This window comes from Homarus americanus, unplaced genomic scaffold, assembly GCF_018991925.1.
Source record: "Homarus americanus isolate GMGI-L3 unplaced genomic scaffold, GMGI_Hamer_2.0 scaffold31037, whole genome shotgun sequence".
Classification (NCBI taxonomy): domain Eukaryota; kingdom Metazoa; phylum Arthropoda; class Malacostraca; order Decapoda; family Nephropidae; genus Homarus; species Homarus americanus.
Genome location: NW_024722227.1, coordinates 19,613,726 through 19,630,336, shown reverse-complemented (window position 1 = coordinate 19,630,336; position 16,611 = coordinate 19,613,726). Strand labels below are relative to the sequence as shown.

The 16,611-nt window shown below is 39.2% G+C and overlaps 1 protein-coding gene across 2 annotated transcripts in view; it reads left to right on the top strand.

Annotated features, from left to right (window-relative positions):
- Window positions 1-15,058, top strand: part of LOC121862407 (long-chain-fatty-acid--CoA ligase 4-like) — a 251,770-nt gene extending 236,712 nt beyond the window's left edge. For both annotated transcript variants that reach the window (XM_042360674.1, XM_042360673.1), the window contains exon 13: window positions 14,755-15,058. In XM_042360674.1, the coding sequence (XP_042216608.1) occupies window positions 14,755-14,909 (155 nt within the window). In that variant the 3' untranslated portion in view covers window positions 14,910-15,058. The remainder of the gene's footprint in view (window positions 1-14,754) is intronic.
- The last annotated feature ends 1,553 nt before the right edge of the window (window positions 15,059-16,611 follow it).

Sequence of the window (16,611 nt, the reverse complement as noted above, 5' to 3'; positions counted from 1 at the left end):
TTTAAAAATAAATAATACCTCAGACTAAAGTTAGGATAATATAATTTGCATTGCTGAAATCCTTGCAAGACAGGGAATAATTTGAATATACCGTATTTTTCGGCTTAAAAGACGCACTTTTTATGACAAAAATATACCTCGAAAATTACCATGCGTCTTCCAGGACACTAGTCGATGAGTTGTAGCAGAGGTTTTTGAAATCAGCCACTTACAAAGACTGTTACCTCATTACAGTACTTAACAATTACAAGTATTCTCTATACAGTACTATAAAACTATTGATTTAACTAATATTGTTGATATATTGCAAAAAATAAAAATAAACCCTTGCTGCTGTGTGGTTTGTTTACTAATGGCAGTGGTGTGGCAGCGCCATCTATTGAGGAATTGCTAAAGGTTGTCTGCTGGTCTCAAATGCATGAATGTTTGTTTCTTTATATGTAGTCTCTCATATTTGGACACCTATTTACAGTAGGCTCTCATATTTGGATACCCATTTAGACTGTAAAAACCCCACAAAATTAAAATCTTCCAAATTTAACTACAACTTCGTCATCCAAGTAGAAACACACGCACAATAACAACATTGGCTGTCCTTATGTTTTCAACTTTACTACCACTGGTGGGTACAATTTTTTTTTAATTCAGAAACATTAATTAAAATATATATGAACAGTAAATGAGTGTTGCTTTCATATTCTTTTGTAGAGTAATGATGATATGTTTACACATGTGCTCACTTACATACGTGATCTCACTTTTTTTTACCCTTAATTGTTAGCTACTTCCAGTGTTCCATTTATTAACATTAAATAACATTACTTAAAACAACCATAATAATTTTACTACATCTACAACCAGGGTCTTATTTTCTTCAGTTTTATATGTAGAACCAGTCAGTCACTGGTTTTGTAAACAACAAAAACAATGACGTCTTGTCTCCTCATGTGTTTTAATATTCTTCGTATTATTAATGAATTGTATTGCTCAATTTGCACACATAAACAATAATTCAATCAAAAAGAAATTCAGAAACATTAATTTAAACATACTGTATATGAACAGTAAATAAGTGTTGCTTTCATATTCTTATGTAGAGTAATGACGATATATTTTCACATGTGCGCACTTACATACGAGCAGTCTCACTTTTTTTTTTACCATTAATGGTTAGCTACTTATATTGTTCCATTTATTAACATTAAATAACATTACAGGTACTTCAAGCAACCATATTCATTTTTTACATTAATTTTACTACAGCTAAACTCAGGGTCTTATTTTCTTCAGTTTTATATGTAGAACCAATCAGTCACTGGTTTCGTAAGCTTTAACATAAACAATGCCGGCAGCCGTCTCGTCTCCTCTAATATTCCACGTATTATTAATAAATTGTATTGTTAATTTTGCACACACGTACATTAATTCAATAAAAACAAATTCAGAAACATTAATTAAAATATATATGAACAGTAAATAAGTGTTGCTTTCATATTCTTATGTAAAGTAATGACGATATGTTTTCACGTGTGCGCATGCGCACTTACATATGCGATCTCTCTTTTTCTTTACCATTATCGTTAGCTACTTCTATTGTTCCATTTATTAACATTAAATAACATTACTTAAAACAACCATATTAATTTTACTACAGCTACAACCAAGGTCTTATTTTCTTCAGATTTATATGTAGAACCAGTCAGTCACTGGTTTTGTAATCAACGAAAACAATGTTGTGTCATTTCCTCGTGTGTTTTAATATTCTATGTATTATTAATGAATTTTATTGCTCATTTTGCACACATAAACATTAATTCAATAAAAAAGACATTCAGTAATAACAATAATGAATCTTTTGTACATTAGAGAAATGACGCTGTTTACACGATTATGCACGTCGTCTGCACGTTGGCGGGCCGTTCAAACCCGTCGAAATTCAAGTTTCCGCCGTCAAAATTTTTATTTATTTATTTTTTTGTGTGTTCCAATAAAATACGTTAAGAATTAAAAACTCGCGAAATTTGAGAAGCTACTATACGACATTTAACCCTTCAATATGTAGGATGTAGACCTATAGGGGTGGGGGAAGTGCTGAGGCGGATCATCGGAAAGTGCATAATGGAGGTGGTAAAGGACGATGTCAGGGCAGCAGCAGGGAACCTACAAGTGTGTGCTGGCCACCAGGCTGGTGGGGAGGCGGCCATTCACGCCATGAGATTGATATTTGAGCAGCGTGATTGTGAGGCCGTTCTCCTGGTGGATGCTTCAAACGCATTCAACATACTTAACCGCAAGGCTGCACTGCACAACATCAAGATCAAGTGTCCTAGCTTTGCGATGTATGTTGAAAATTCGTATAGGAATCCTTCAGACCTCTACATAGTAAACAACAAGGCTCTACGAGGTGATACCATCCTACAGTCGACCGAGGGAACAACACAGGGGGACCCCGTTGCAATGGCAATGTATGCAATAGGCCTATCAGTGCTCCAACAAGAAATAAAGTATGAAACAACTGGGGTCAAACAAGTGGCATATGCTGATGACCTCACAGGAGCAGGAAAAGTGGAGGACATCAAAAAGTGGTGGGACCTGGTAACATCGCGAGGTCCACAAATAGGGTACCACCCAAACGCCAGCAAATCCTTCCTCATCGTGAAGCCAGATCATTATGATCGGGCTGTGGAGGTTTTCGGCGAAAGTGAGGTCAAAATAACTAAGGACGGCCAAAGACATCTAGGCGCAGTAATTGGCACTACGGACTTCAAGACCCAGTACGTAGCGGGAAAGGTGAATGAGTGGGTTAGCGAAATCCAAGCTCTATCGGAGATTGCTAACACAGAGCCACATGCGGCCTTTGCAGCATTCACACATGGAGTCAAGCATCGTTGGAACTACCTGATGCGTACCATCCCTGAGATCGGACCCCTCCTCCACCCTTTGGAAGAAGCAATCAGTGTCAAGTTCATTCCCAAACTAGTGAAACACCCCGACTTAACCCTAGCAGAAAGAACACTTCTTGCACTTCCACCAAGACTGGGAGGGATGGGACTAACTAATCCAGAGGAGATTGCTGACTCTGAACATCAAAATTCACTTAAGCTCACGGCAGCCCTCACTGACCACATAATAGCCCAGAATGCAACAGGGGAAGTGGACACCAGCGAAGTTAATAAGATCCGTAGGTCCATTACAACAGATCGGCAGCACTGCCAAAATGACATGTTGCAGCAACTATTGCTACAGGTTCCAGAAAATTTGACAAGAAAAGTAGCTATAGCGCAGGAGGTGGGCGCCTCGAACTGGTTAACTACGTTACCGATAAGGGCAAATGGTTTCAGCCTTAACAAACAAGAATTTACAGATGCCATTGCTCTAAGGTACGGTTGGCCAGTAGATGGTTTGCCCTCCCAATGCGTGTGTGGCTCTCCTATGATGGCGATCACGCCATGGTCTGCAAGAAGGGGGGCTTCATATGCATGAGGCATGACGAGGTAAGGGATCTCACAGCAAATATGTTGAAGGAAATCTGCCGGGACGTCATGGTAGAACCGACCCTCCTTCCACTGGATGGCGAGATCTTCCAACACAGGACTTCAAACACATCTAACGAAGCCCGTGTGGACGTCAGTGCTCGAGGATTCTGGACGCGGGGACAGCGAGCCTTCTTCGACATCAGGATTTTTGATCCCATGGCCGTTTGTCACCGTAACCTAGCTCTCGATGCTGCACATAGGAGGAACGAGAACGACAAGAGAAGGGCATATGGGGAGAGAATTCAAAATGTCGATCAAGGCAGCTTCACTCCGCTAGTGTTCACAACCTCTGGTGGGATGGGCCCAAGTGCAAGATGTTTCTACGCCAGACTCGCGGAGCTGATCTCCGAACAGAAGCAGCAGCCCAGAAGTTATGTTACAGCCTGGATGAGATGTCGACTGTCCTTCTCTCTCCTTCGGTCGGCTTTGCTCTGCCTCAGGGGAACGAGAGCTTCTGCCCCTACTCCGACAACTGCTGCAGATATTGACTATGAGGCTACAGTCACTGAATGCCGCATAGATCTGCGGCTCAACTAATTTAACACAGATAGGATAGCTTCTTATGTATTAGGATATTTAATATTAAGGTAAATAAATGGCGGCGAAGGTGTGGCTATTGGGGGAGGCTGGAGGCCACGAAAAAAAAAAAAAAAGAAGTTGTATTATTATTATTATTATTATTATTATTATTATTATTATTATAATAATATTTTGGCCCCACAGGCCCCATTGTGGGTCAGAGATCTATGCCCGGTGGGCTAATCCTGTAAAAAAAAAAAAAAAAAAAAAAAAAAATCATCTGAAAACCGAAATGCCTCTGGCCCCAAGGATTTCGGATAAAGGATTGTCAACCTGTACATCATCAGGCCCCTCATAACACCATCTGTGAGGGAATTACTACACCATGTGATTACCCTCATACACCATCTGTGAGGGAATTACAACATCATCAGGCCCCTCATAACACCATCTGTGAGGGAATTACTACACCACATCAGGCCCCTCATACACCATCTGCGAGGGAATTACTACATCATCAGGCCCCTCATGACAACATCTGTGATGGAATTACTACACCACGTCAAGCCCCTCATAACACCATCTGTGAGGGAACTACTACTCCACGTGATGCCCCTCATAATGCCATCTGTGAGGGAGTTACTACACTACGTGTCTGCTTTTCAATACCTCAGCGCACAAGATCTATGTGACCTCCATTGTAAACATTAATCTGTATGTTCACTGTATGTTCCTTTACCTTTCTCTAATGAAGGCTTTTGTTGAACCACCAATGCCAATGTATGTACAGTAATAAGTCATTTATGTCCAATGTATATTTTCAGCCTTTGGGCTGCAGAACTTTTTCAGAATTTTTCAATAAACCGTTTATTATTATTATTATTATTATTATTATTATTATTATTATTATTATTATTATTATAATTATTATTATTATTAGCTACTGTACTACACTAAAGGACTAAAAATTTTATCTCTTGTGCAAAATATATGATGTCTATACTCGAATTATTCACTGTCTTGCAAGGATTCCAGCAATGCAAATTATATTCTGCTAGGTTTAGTCTGTGACATTTTATAAAATAAAACTTTAAGTCTAAAACTACCTTCACTCTTGTTTTCGGAATGCTTCTTAGGGAGCCCGTGTTAAACTTAATAAAAGACAGGATGTTGGTCGCTGCTGTGGCACCGAGGTACGTACGCAACAAATCAAGCTTGAGGTCCATTAAGATTTGGGAGAAGGAAATTCGTGACACCTTGTCTACAAGTGCCTCATTTACTGCTATGGTGACTAGCCAGGTTAGAGATGTAACTCTAGTGAAGGTGGAGAAGGCATTAAACATCTTAGTAGAGGATATTAACCAGAAACGTGTCCCCATCGACGGCAACGTGATCAGGGAAAAGGCACCGAGTCTTTATGACCAGTTTAAATCAGAGGTTCTTCAGGGCGAAGCATCCACCAGCTCTGAGAAGAATTTTAAAGCCAGTGCAGGTTGGCTCTACAGTTTCAGGAAGTATTTCAACATGAAAAATATTTGACTCACTGGCGAATTGGTATCGGTGGGCGAGGCAGCTGCACGGGTGTTCCCAGAAGAATTAAAGTAATTGATTGAGGAAAATGGATATCTTCCAGAGCAGGTCTTCAATGCTGGCAGAACAGGTTTGTTTTGGAAGAAAATGCCAACCAGAACCTACATTTCCAAGTTTGAGAAGCAGGCCCCCGGGTTCAAGGCTGCGAAGGACTGCGTCACCCTCCTACTATGTGGCAACGCAGCAGGGTATATGAAAAAGCCAGGCATGATTTATAGGTCTGCCAACCCTCGTGCTCTGAAGGGAAAAAATAAGAATCTCCTCCCCGTCTACTGACAGTCAAATAAGAAAGCCTGGGTGACAGCAATGCTTTTCCTTAAGTGGTTCCACAAATGTTTTATCCCTGGGGTAAAGAGCTACCTCGAGAAGCTGGGCCTGCCTTTCAAGGTGTTGCTGTCCACCAGGCCACCCGGATGCCATAAAATTTGCACAAGATGACGTCGTGGTAGTATTCCTTCCACCCAACACCACCTCCATCTTCCAGCCTCTCGACCAGGGAGTGATTCGGTGCTTTAAGGCAGCATACACCATCCTCACCTTTGTCCGCATTCGCAACGCCATGGAGAATGACACTAACAAGAGTGTTATGGCATGCTGGAAGGATTTCAGCATTGCCAATTGCATCACTTTTGTGAAGGAGGCCATGAATGCACTGAAACTAGAGATGATTAATTCGTGTTGGCGAGCACTGTGGAGTGACTGTGTGCGTGACTTCAAAGAATTCCCTACGTTTTACTCTGAAGTAAAGCACATTGTGACGGTAGCCAGGGTTGTAGGCGGTGATGGGTTTGAAGATATGGTCGAGCAGGAAATCGAGGAGTTAATTGAAGAGCACAGGGAAACTGTGGCTGAGGCTCAGTTGGAGGAAATAGTGAGAGCGGACGAAGAAGACGGCAGTGGCGACGACGATGAAGAACAAGAAGAGCCAGCATGTTGGGATATACACAAGCATAATGAAGTGTTTCAGGTGGCCGAACACTTGAAAAACTTAGTGTCTGAGTATGACCCATCTATGGAGCGCAGCATCAACTTCTCACGAGGTCTTACAAGCCTTATGGCTCGGTATAAGAATATGTTCCAGCAGCTTAAGAAAATCTCAGCATCAACATTGTCTGCAGATCAGCCAATGCCCTCAACTTCTCACAGTTACCTTGAGCTGCCCACATCCTCCCCTGCATCGTTATCTGAGATTGATGATCCTCCCACGGTGACGTTGGAAGGGGATGAATAATTTCAAAACAACAACACAGGTTTTTCAACTAATATTTTTGGCTTAATATACGTAACTTTCTTAATTTATTTTTACTCATTTACATGCACACACTGTCCTAAGGGGAAAGTTGTACTGTACATGTACTCAAATGTGCTAAATAATTACAGTCTCTCCTCGACTTACGACTGGGTTCCGGACCGACGACCAGGTCGTAAGTCGAAAATGCGAAAATAATACATAGAAATTCTAAAATGGGTGTCTCTTTTTCTTCTCGTCACTACAAAACTATCACTTTTAAGCTTGCCAGCCATTTTAAAGGGAATTACAAACGAAAATTTTGTCAGTACACAGCTCAATCACTAACGTCGGGACTCGAAAATACGTAATCTGAAAATTTTTTGGTACGACTGAGGCAGTCGTAAGTCGAGGATTAGCTATATATTCTCCCAGGTCAGTTCAGTGACATTTTATAAGAGAAAAACTTAGTCACTCTAAAGGACAGATAAATAAATTCGCACTTGACCTTCGGCCCCAACTGTCACAATACACCACCTCACCCCTCCCTCCCTCTCCCCCATTTTCCCAGCCAGTTCTAGTGTATATGTACATACATATATAGTGATTTAAGGACGATTTGGGGGATTTTTAGGAGTGTTTCTGACATTACGTGCTTTTTGGCTTTACCCGAGGTCCCAGGAATGTAACCCTTGCGTAAAGACGAGTCTACTGTGCTGCATTTTACGGCATATAAGACGAACCCCCCCATTTTAGCAGGGAGTGTTTGATAAAAAGGCCTGTGTGTTGATTTTCCTCCTGTAGTCATAGTTTTCTTAAAATACTAGTAATATCTCTGTTAGCCAGAATCACTCAAACTCAGAACTCTCCTATAGCCAGAATTTAAATTTTCTCGGAAAATCGTTCCCAAAGCCAGAATTTTGCCGGAATTTTCCAGAAAATTCCAGCTTTGGGAACAATTTTCTAGAGAATTCCGAGAAATTTTTCCCAGTACCCTGAAAATTCCGGGATGGAGAAGTTTTTCCGGGGCTGAGAGATGAAGATCAGGCTCATTTTCCAGAAATTCAGAGAAAATTTGCCGGTAACCGAAAAATTCTGGGGATGGGGGATATTTTTCCAAGTTCAAGAGTTGATGTAATATGCAATTTCTGGAACTTCCAAAAATATTTTACCAGTACCCGGAAAATTTTGGAATATTCTGGGGATGAGGGATTTTTTTCCTGCCTTGAGAGATGAAATAATGCATCATTATGGAACTTCCAAGAACGTTTTTCCGTTACCCAGAAAATTCCTGGGATGAGGGATTTTTCTGGCTTTAATAATAATAATAATAATAATAATAATTAACGGTTTATTGAAAAGGTAATGCAGCCCGGAGGCTGAAAATGACTTATTACATACAAAGACATGGGGTAGGTGGGTCGTTTATCAAAAACTTTCTTTACAAAAAGGAGAAGGAACATGAATTGAATATACAAATTATTATAGTTTGCACTAGGCTGGTCTGTGAGGTCATGTAGGCCATTTGGTGCAGTAACTCATCCGTAGATGTTGACATGAAGGACCTCACGTGGTCATGGAGACATCAGGTGGTGTGGTGTTCGCGTGGTATAGTGACTCGCCCTCAGGTGTTGACATGAAGGACCTCACGTGGTCATGGAGATACCATGTGGTGTGGTGTGGTGTGGTGTCACAGTACCTCACTCTGCTGGGTGGTGGTGTGTTATCTTGTAGTCAGGTGCAAAGCTGGCCCCCTGTTGTTCCCAGGGTGGATGGATTTACACCGCCTGGTCAAAGGATGGTTCCCAGGGGTGCTTATCTCCCTGGTGGGTCACGGCTCTCACTGGTACTGTCTAGTGCTGAATTCACTAGCTTAAACACTGTTCAACACTTATCCCACTTCTTTCCAAAACAAAATTGTCACTTTTGATTACATTGATATCCTAATGGTGAAGCTGGGTCGGGGAGAGGGACGTGGGGAATGGGTCGAACATTGGCCTAGGGGGCATCTGCACAGCAGGAGCAACACCTGATAGGTCTTGACCCTCCTATGGTCAAGGATGCCGTCTCGTTACCCGGAAAAAATGTAAAGAGAATAAACATTTCTTATGTCCCAGGGAGTTAGTGTGGATTGTGGGGGAAGGGGGGGGAGGGGGACGGGAAGAGGGTACAGCATCAGGATCTCAGCCACCCACCAAACTGTGAACTGCTGTTTTGTTATTTTTCAACTTGCCACTTCAGGTAGATATACTTTTTTCTTTTCTTTTTTTTTTACATGCACAAAAATTTTTCATACAGGAGGTGGGAGCAGCATGGGGGGATCTCGTGCACAGTGACAAGATTGCCAAATTTACTGATAAAATATTTATTATATTATGAACAAAGAATAGCTTCTTCCACACTCAAACCTTCCTCTGGCTGATGTGACACAGTTCAACTGCTTAGCCTAGCAGTCACTGGGGATAGGCAGAGCTTCCCACGCATCCCGAGTGTGTTCCATGTGTTACTCAATTCCAAGATTGCATCATCATATTTTGGAAAATTGTGAGTTATTGCACATCACATTTTGATAGCAGTGACTATGCAGAAAAAGCATTCGTGTAGCGACCATCGTAAAACTGATCTTAGCCATCGCTTAGCAGTAAATAGTGTTAATTTTTTAACATTATAAAACGGATTGATCGCATGCAGATCCATTGTACAGTAAGTTCCCCATTGAATGAAAGGTTTAGGTTCCACTAAATTGCTTTCGTTAGGTGGATTACATTCATCAAAACCATTTTTCCCAGATAAATTAATGTAATAAGGGGGGATGTGTTCCTGTACTAAGCTCTCTGATAGATTAATATACTGTACTCAGCTCTGACAAAATAATTGCAACACATCAAAATATTGAAGATATAAACAATAAAACCTGTAAAACATAAAGGTATATAAACAGAGTTGTCAATTGTTGTTTGTGGTAATATTAATTCATTCACTCTAGTAATGATACAATGTTTATTATTATGTTATCTTAAGAAAATGAATGGTTTATATAATTTGTTTATCACTGAGCCCATCGCTACTTTCAAATTAGACTGCATACTGTGCAAGATATGTATTTCACCCATATATACGCCTGGCTATGCCTAGCAACGGGAGCGGGTAAAGGGAGTGAATGACCCCTAGTTGAGTGTCATCTGCAGTTGTAACTCTCCTCACTCCCTGCCATGTTTCACTGGATTTACTGTTATTATTAGTGTGTACTGATGGAATAGTGCTTAATGGTGATTAATCATGGCATTGTAGATCGGTTAGCTCATCATTGTAACCACCAGGCTAATGGGCCAAGCTATAAGGTGTTAGCTGGCTCAGTTAGGGAGGGGAGGGAGGGAGTGTTGCTAGGGAGACAGAGGAGGTACCTCCCAGTTGTCTCTATTACTATGGTGAAGCAGGGAGTGTATGCAAATGGCAACTGTGTTAAACTTTCATTTGGCTTTTATTTACTGGTTTAGCAATACAGTATTTTTTGTTGTACAATATTGTATCATGAATGACAGTCATAGTAGAGTGAGAGGGATGCAGAATGTTGGTGGGATGCAGTGGGAGGGAGGGAGGGAGGGAGGAAGGTGGTGGTGGTGAGGAGGAGATGATGTGTCAGTTGGTTTGTTTGGCAACACTGGCTGCAGGACTGCCTGACACAATTGACCAGCTGATGTCTACCCACAAAATTAAGTGTAAATATAAATGAACAACGCCGTATTCCTTCTACATTACGTTACATAAATTTTAAATTATGGAGTGAGACTAAGAAATAAACAATGTACAGTATTGTACAATATTGTACTATCATGAATGACAGTCAGAATATGAGTGAGTGAGGCAGTGTCTGTGAGAGCAGTGGGTGGGTGGGAATGTGGATGGAAGGTGAAATTATGATTTATGTGGTGATAATAATGGTAGTGGTGGTGATGGTGGTGAGAAAGCAGAAAGGTGGGGGTGACTTACCGGTACCTTTCATAATAGTTGAACATTCTTTCATTAATTGGCAAATGGTTAGTAAAAACTTGCATTTGTTATAGTGTGGATTCATTCAGAGAATTGATGTTCATTGGGCACTTCTGTATAATGGTTATTACCCGTACAGGTATATTTTCAGTCAAAATAATATGTCATACCATATTATTGCTCAGGGATATTCAGAATTAATTTACGAAGTCCAATTGGATGTCAAAGTAAATAAGGGTACAGTCATGCGCCGGTTAACGTCCTAGATACGTTCTTGGAAACGTGACCTTAACCGAAATAGACGTTGTCCGATCATCACATAAACTTTGTATTTATACTTACGTGTATGTGGAATACTATATACGTACATATACACTTTTACTCTTAAATCACTACTGTAATGTGATACAGGTGATTAATTTTTATCTCTTGTGCAAATTACATGACATTTGTATTAAAATTATTCACTGTTTTACAAGGATTCCAGCAACGCTGGGCAGTTGGGGGAAAGAGAGGGAGGGAGGGAGGGAGCGAGCGAGGGGGCGTGGGGGGAGGGGAGGTAGTACGTTTGACAGTTGGCACTGGCCCAAGGTCTAATGCGTGTACCTGTATATTTATCAGTACCAAGTGACTAAGCTTCTCTCTTATAAAAAGCCAGTGACATGACCTGGGTGAATATAATTAACATTGTTGGGATTCTTGTAAGATACTGATTAATTTGAATATAAACATGCTATAATTTGCACTAGACATAACAATTTTAGTACCGTAATCAAATTAGTACATGTGCACCCCAGCTTTGCACTAAGGTCATTTATTTCTTTTACGTTTCTTTTAGTATGGTGTATGCATGTACATGGATGAAAATAAATGAAGAAATTTTTGTAAATCTACCCAAAAATGCAGTTGAAAAAATTTATATTATAAATGTACTACAGTACTGTACACTAATGTACAAAAATTTTTATCTCTTGAGCAAAATATATGACATTTATATTCAAATTATTGGCTGTCTTGCAAGGATTCCAGCAATGCAAATTATAATCTCCTAACTTTAGTCTGAGATATTATATAAGATAAAATCTGTAAGCCTAAAACCCTGGCTGGGGGAGAGGTACGGAGCCAGCCAGCCAGCGAGGGGTGGGGTGGGGTGGGTTTGAGGTGATATGTTTGACAGTTTGAGCCGAAGGTCTCTGTGTGTTTATTTAACAGTCCTACTAAGCTTCTCTCATTTTAAAATGCCAGTGAAATGACCTAGGAGAATATAATTAACATTGCTGGGATTCTTGTAAGATACTGATTTATTTGAATATAAACGTGCAGTAATTCGCACTCGACATAACAATTTTAGTACCATAATCAAATTAGTACAGGTGCACTCCAGCATTGCACTAAGGTCATTTATTTCTTTTACATTTATTTTAGTATGGTGTGTGCATGTAAATGGATGAAAATAAATGAAGAAATTTATGTAAATCTACCCCCAAAATACAGTTGAAAAAATTGATATTATAAAATGTACTACAGTATTGTACACTATGCACTACATTTTTTATATCTTGAGCCAAATATATGACGCTTATATTTAAATTAATCTCTGTCTTGCAAGGATTTCAGCAATGCAAATTATATTATCCTAACTTTAGTCTGAGATGTTATATAAAATAAACATAAAGAAATCACCAATCTTTTGTCTGGGAACACAAGGAGGGAGGTAGCCAGGAGCGTGTGGGAAGAGGGGGGGGGAGGTGAGGTGACAGAATGTCTGGTGTTTGTTTATTTATTTGAGATAAGATTTGACAGTTGGTGCTGAAGGCCTGCCTGCGTGTTTATTTATCATTACTTAAGAGTGACTGAGCTCTTCTCATAATTTGCCACCCAAACGACCTGGGTGAATATATCTTACATTGCTGGGATTCTTGTAAGATAGTAATTTAATTGAATACCTGTATAAACAAGCTATATTTGCAATAGACATAACATTTTTAGTACCGTAATCATTTAGTACATGTACAATACAGGTTGGCACTTAGGTTCATTGTTACTGTACAATATTGACTAAATTCGCTAGATAACGTACGCCTGGCAGCACAATCTATAAGAATACGCGATGCATACGTGACGTAAACGTGACTGTGCCCGCTCTAGGACAATTTAGGTTCGCTACTTCCCATTATTTGAATGTTTTTTTTTTTTTCAATTTAAATTTTAATTGTTTATTCCTTGATAGAGGAAGCGGGATCCTAGTGCTGTCACTTGGTACCCCTGTACCATAATACCAGATGCAACTGGCCAGTGTCACAAGTATATACAGTACAGTACCATCATCCCTTGGTTATCACGCCTAATTGAGACCCCGCCGAGTGCGTGATAACGAAAAACGCGATAACGAAAGTACAGAACCTATGGGATTTATTCTAATTGGTTCCAGGCACCCAAGACCCAACCCCAAGTTTCCCATTTTATGACCATTTAGACCCACTAAATATATATACCTGTATAATGTTATGTTAAATATCATAAACACGCATAGGCATGGCTAGGTTTATTACAAAGTGATGAAAAGGGTACCTCAATACTGTAGTCCACAAAACATGTAGCTATGCTTTTTATATTTGGTCCCCCATCATACGAGTCCGTTTTCTCTCACATCAGGACGCCTGAGTCCTCCGTTTTCTCTCTTAATCTTAGAGTGCACCAGAGACTTCGCTATTCCTTAGTAATGACGCAGAATTTGAAATTGCAAACCCAATTGCAACCCCAGTTGCAATTGTTGAGGCAACTAGTTATGTCTGATTACGGCAAATGTGTTATTGTCAATTTGTAGGTGAAAGATTTTATCCTCAATAGATGTAGGTTAACATTACACCTGGAGGGAAATGCTTAAAAAAAGCCAAAGGAAGGAAGCATATTCCTTTTAACACATAATTATCTGACCAGTATGGGGAGGATCATCGTGTCTCCGTCAGGGGGTCGTGGAGTGGTGGTCCAACAGGCGTCACGGAAGTTTTTTGTTTTTTTGGGGGGGGGGGGGCGTTGTTCGGTCGGACGTTAACCGGCTCATGACTGTATATTAATCGTGTTAAGCTGAAATGAGTATCAAATAAAAAATATGAATTATTATAATATTTATGCCATCCCTTTACTGAAGCTGTAAACAAATATTTTTTGTATTCTTCCCCTCGACAGACAATGACGTCAGGCGGGAATACATTAAAAACACAGCTTTGAACTTTAGAAACACTATAAGCTTAAATAAACATTTATTGTTATTCCCTAGTATGTATAAGAAATTCAGATATCATTTATGCTCTGCAGGTTTAATCCTTTTTTAGTATCAAGGATTAATATATAAAACAAAATATTTCTGTTTATTGTCCATTTGGTACTTAAGAAAAAAGATAGAATTTGGCTAAATTGATAACTTCACCTAACACTCTTTCAATTGATAATCATTTTAGAGTAACAAATGCCTTTCATATTGTTGTAAAAGTAAAACAACTAAAAAACAAGGAAATGAGCCCTATTCTATGGTATTCATTGCATTCCCACCCACACACTAACCTTAAGATCTAGTTGCCAGATACCTTTATTTGGACGAATCATACCGAAAATGTGACAACACTCCCTTGGGTGATTTTACTTCCTGGATAAAGTTCAACTTAGCAAAATGAAGGACAGGAAAACCTAATTTTCATGAGTTATCTTGATAATGGGAAAGTAAAATTATTGGAGGTGGTATAACAAAGAAAGCAGATTGGTAAATTTTTTAATTTTAATCTTCAAATTGTATTGATAATATAGTAGGACATTGAACGTAATATACAATTATGCTTATATTTACAAATTGCCTCCAATGAAAAATATTAATGTGAATATTAAATTTTTCAGCCAAATTGCAGAGGTTTGAGTTACCAGGTGCGTTAACTCTGACATCAGAGTTATGGACCCCCGACACTGGCTTGGTCACCGCTGCTTTCAAGATCAAGCGAAAAAGCATACAAGTCAAATATCAAGATGCTATTAACCGCATGTATGCTTCATAGGATGCCTATGGGCAGCATCATAATGAAATTTTAGAATGTATTTGTATCTAAAATCTAAAAACTTTTGTGTGCCAGGTCCAGTGCATGTTTTTATATTTATTTGTACTGTTTGTTGTTTTTTGGTTAATAAATGACTTAGTTAATTTTGAGGGAGATCTTTTTATGAATTTATGTTCCTTATTTTCTAGGAACAGCCTTCAGGATTGTGTGTTTTGATACTCATATTTCAACGAACAAAGGTTTCATGTTTCTATTCCTTGTATAGTCATGTATACTATTTCGGTTACAAAACTTCAGCAGTAGGGATGCAGTGAATTGTCTGTCAGTATACAATTATAATTTATTGTTTTTTTCTTCTGTAGAATTACGAGTAAATATTTAGTAGATGTGATGGAAATCAAAATTTTTACCAGAAGTAATTCAGAATGATGTTCTGTTTTGTATCTTTTTAGGGGCAAATGGCTAAATTGTTATCCTGTTTTCTGCTTGAGCCATTTCTGTCTCCAGGGACAGTATATAAAAAATATCATTGTGGAAGTCTTGTGTCTCGATAGTTTCCCCGCCTGATATATCTTACTTATTTCATTGTTGCTCTCCCACTCCCTCCCCCTCTGGCCCTTCTTGGTGGGGACCCCAGATTCCTCTACATTCTGGTATAACTTTCAAGCTTCTTACTTTCACTTTAAAGTAGATGATTGAAAACAAGGGTTAGTGGATAGTATACTTTTAAAATGTAACAGTTTATTCATATGATGTCTGTTTTGGCAGCTGACAATAACTTGGGTAGTTTTGGGTTAGAAAAAGCAAATGTTTTTACTGGAGTTTTGATACTATACAGAAAATCTGGGTTATTGGAATTTTAAATACAGCTTATTATAGTGAGTATGATGTAATTTACCTAGACTGCATGTCCAAATTGGTGTATGTTTGTATGATAGCAGTAAAGTTGTACTTGATCACAGAATCCGCATGATCTTGTAATCCTGAGGACCATGATGTAAATTGTTTGGCTGTATGTGACCAAGACTAATCAACTCAAGCCATCCTAACCTGACCTCACAATTTTAGTTGTTTTAGTTAAGTTAGGTTTCCATGGTTCATGATATATTCAGCCAATAATGATTTAGGTCATAGCCTCTCAAGATGCCAAGAATATAAAGGTTCCACGATCACTCAAAATAGTGGTACATGTTAAAAGCAGCCAGGAAGTGGTTCTATGTTGTATGGAAATTGCACAAATACAATAAGACAACATTGTTTTATAGTAAACATTGTGCAGATAGAATGCAACTCTTAACACTAGATAGCTCATGCACATGATGTTTATCACACTACTTTATTAACTAATTTGGTTTGTTTAACCCTCTCGCGCATCATGATCTGAATTTGCCCTCAAAATTTTTTTTCATGATTGCATCAGATTTTCGTGCATCATAAATGACTGCATGATCTTGCAAGGGAATCTTCCAAAAAATACCAAATCACGGGTGGAGTTAGGCTGTCCATCAATTTCTTCCCATCAGCTGTGCTGGTAGGTCTCATTTATCTCTCTTTCTTCTTCCACCCTTTCCATAATTAGTCAATTTCAAAATTTCAAAGCCACTGTTGGAAAGCTCATAAAATTCCACTTCTCTAACTATATAATATCTTGGTAGGTTTGTGAGACAGTATCCGAGATATGATGCTGTCAATACAAATACAG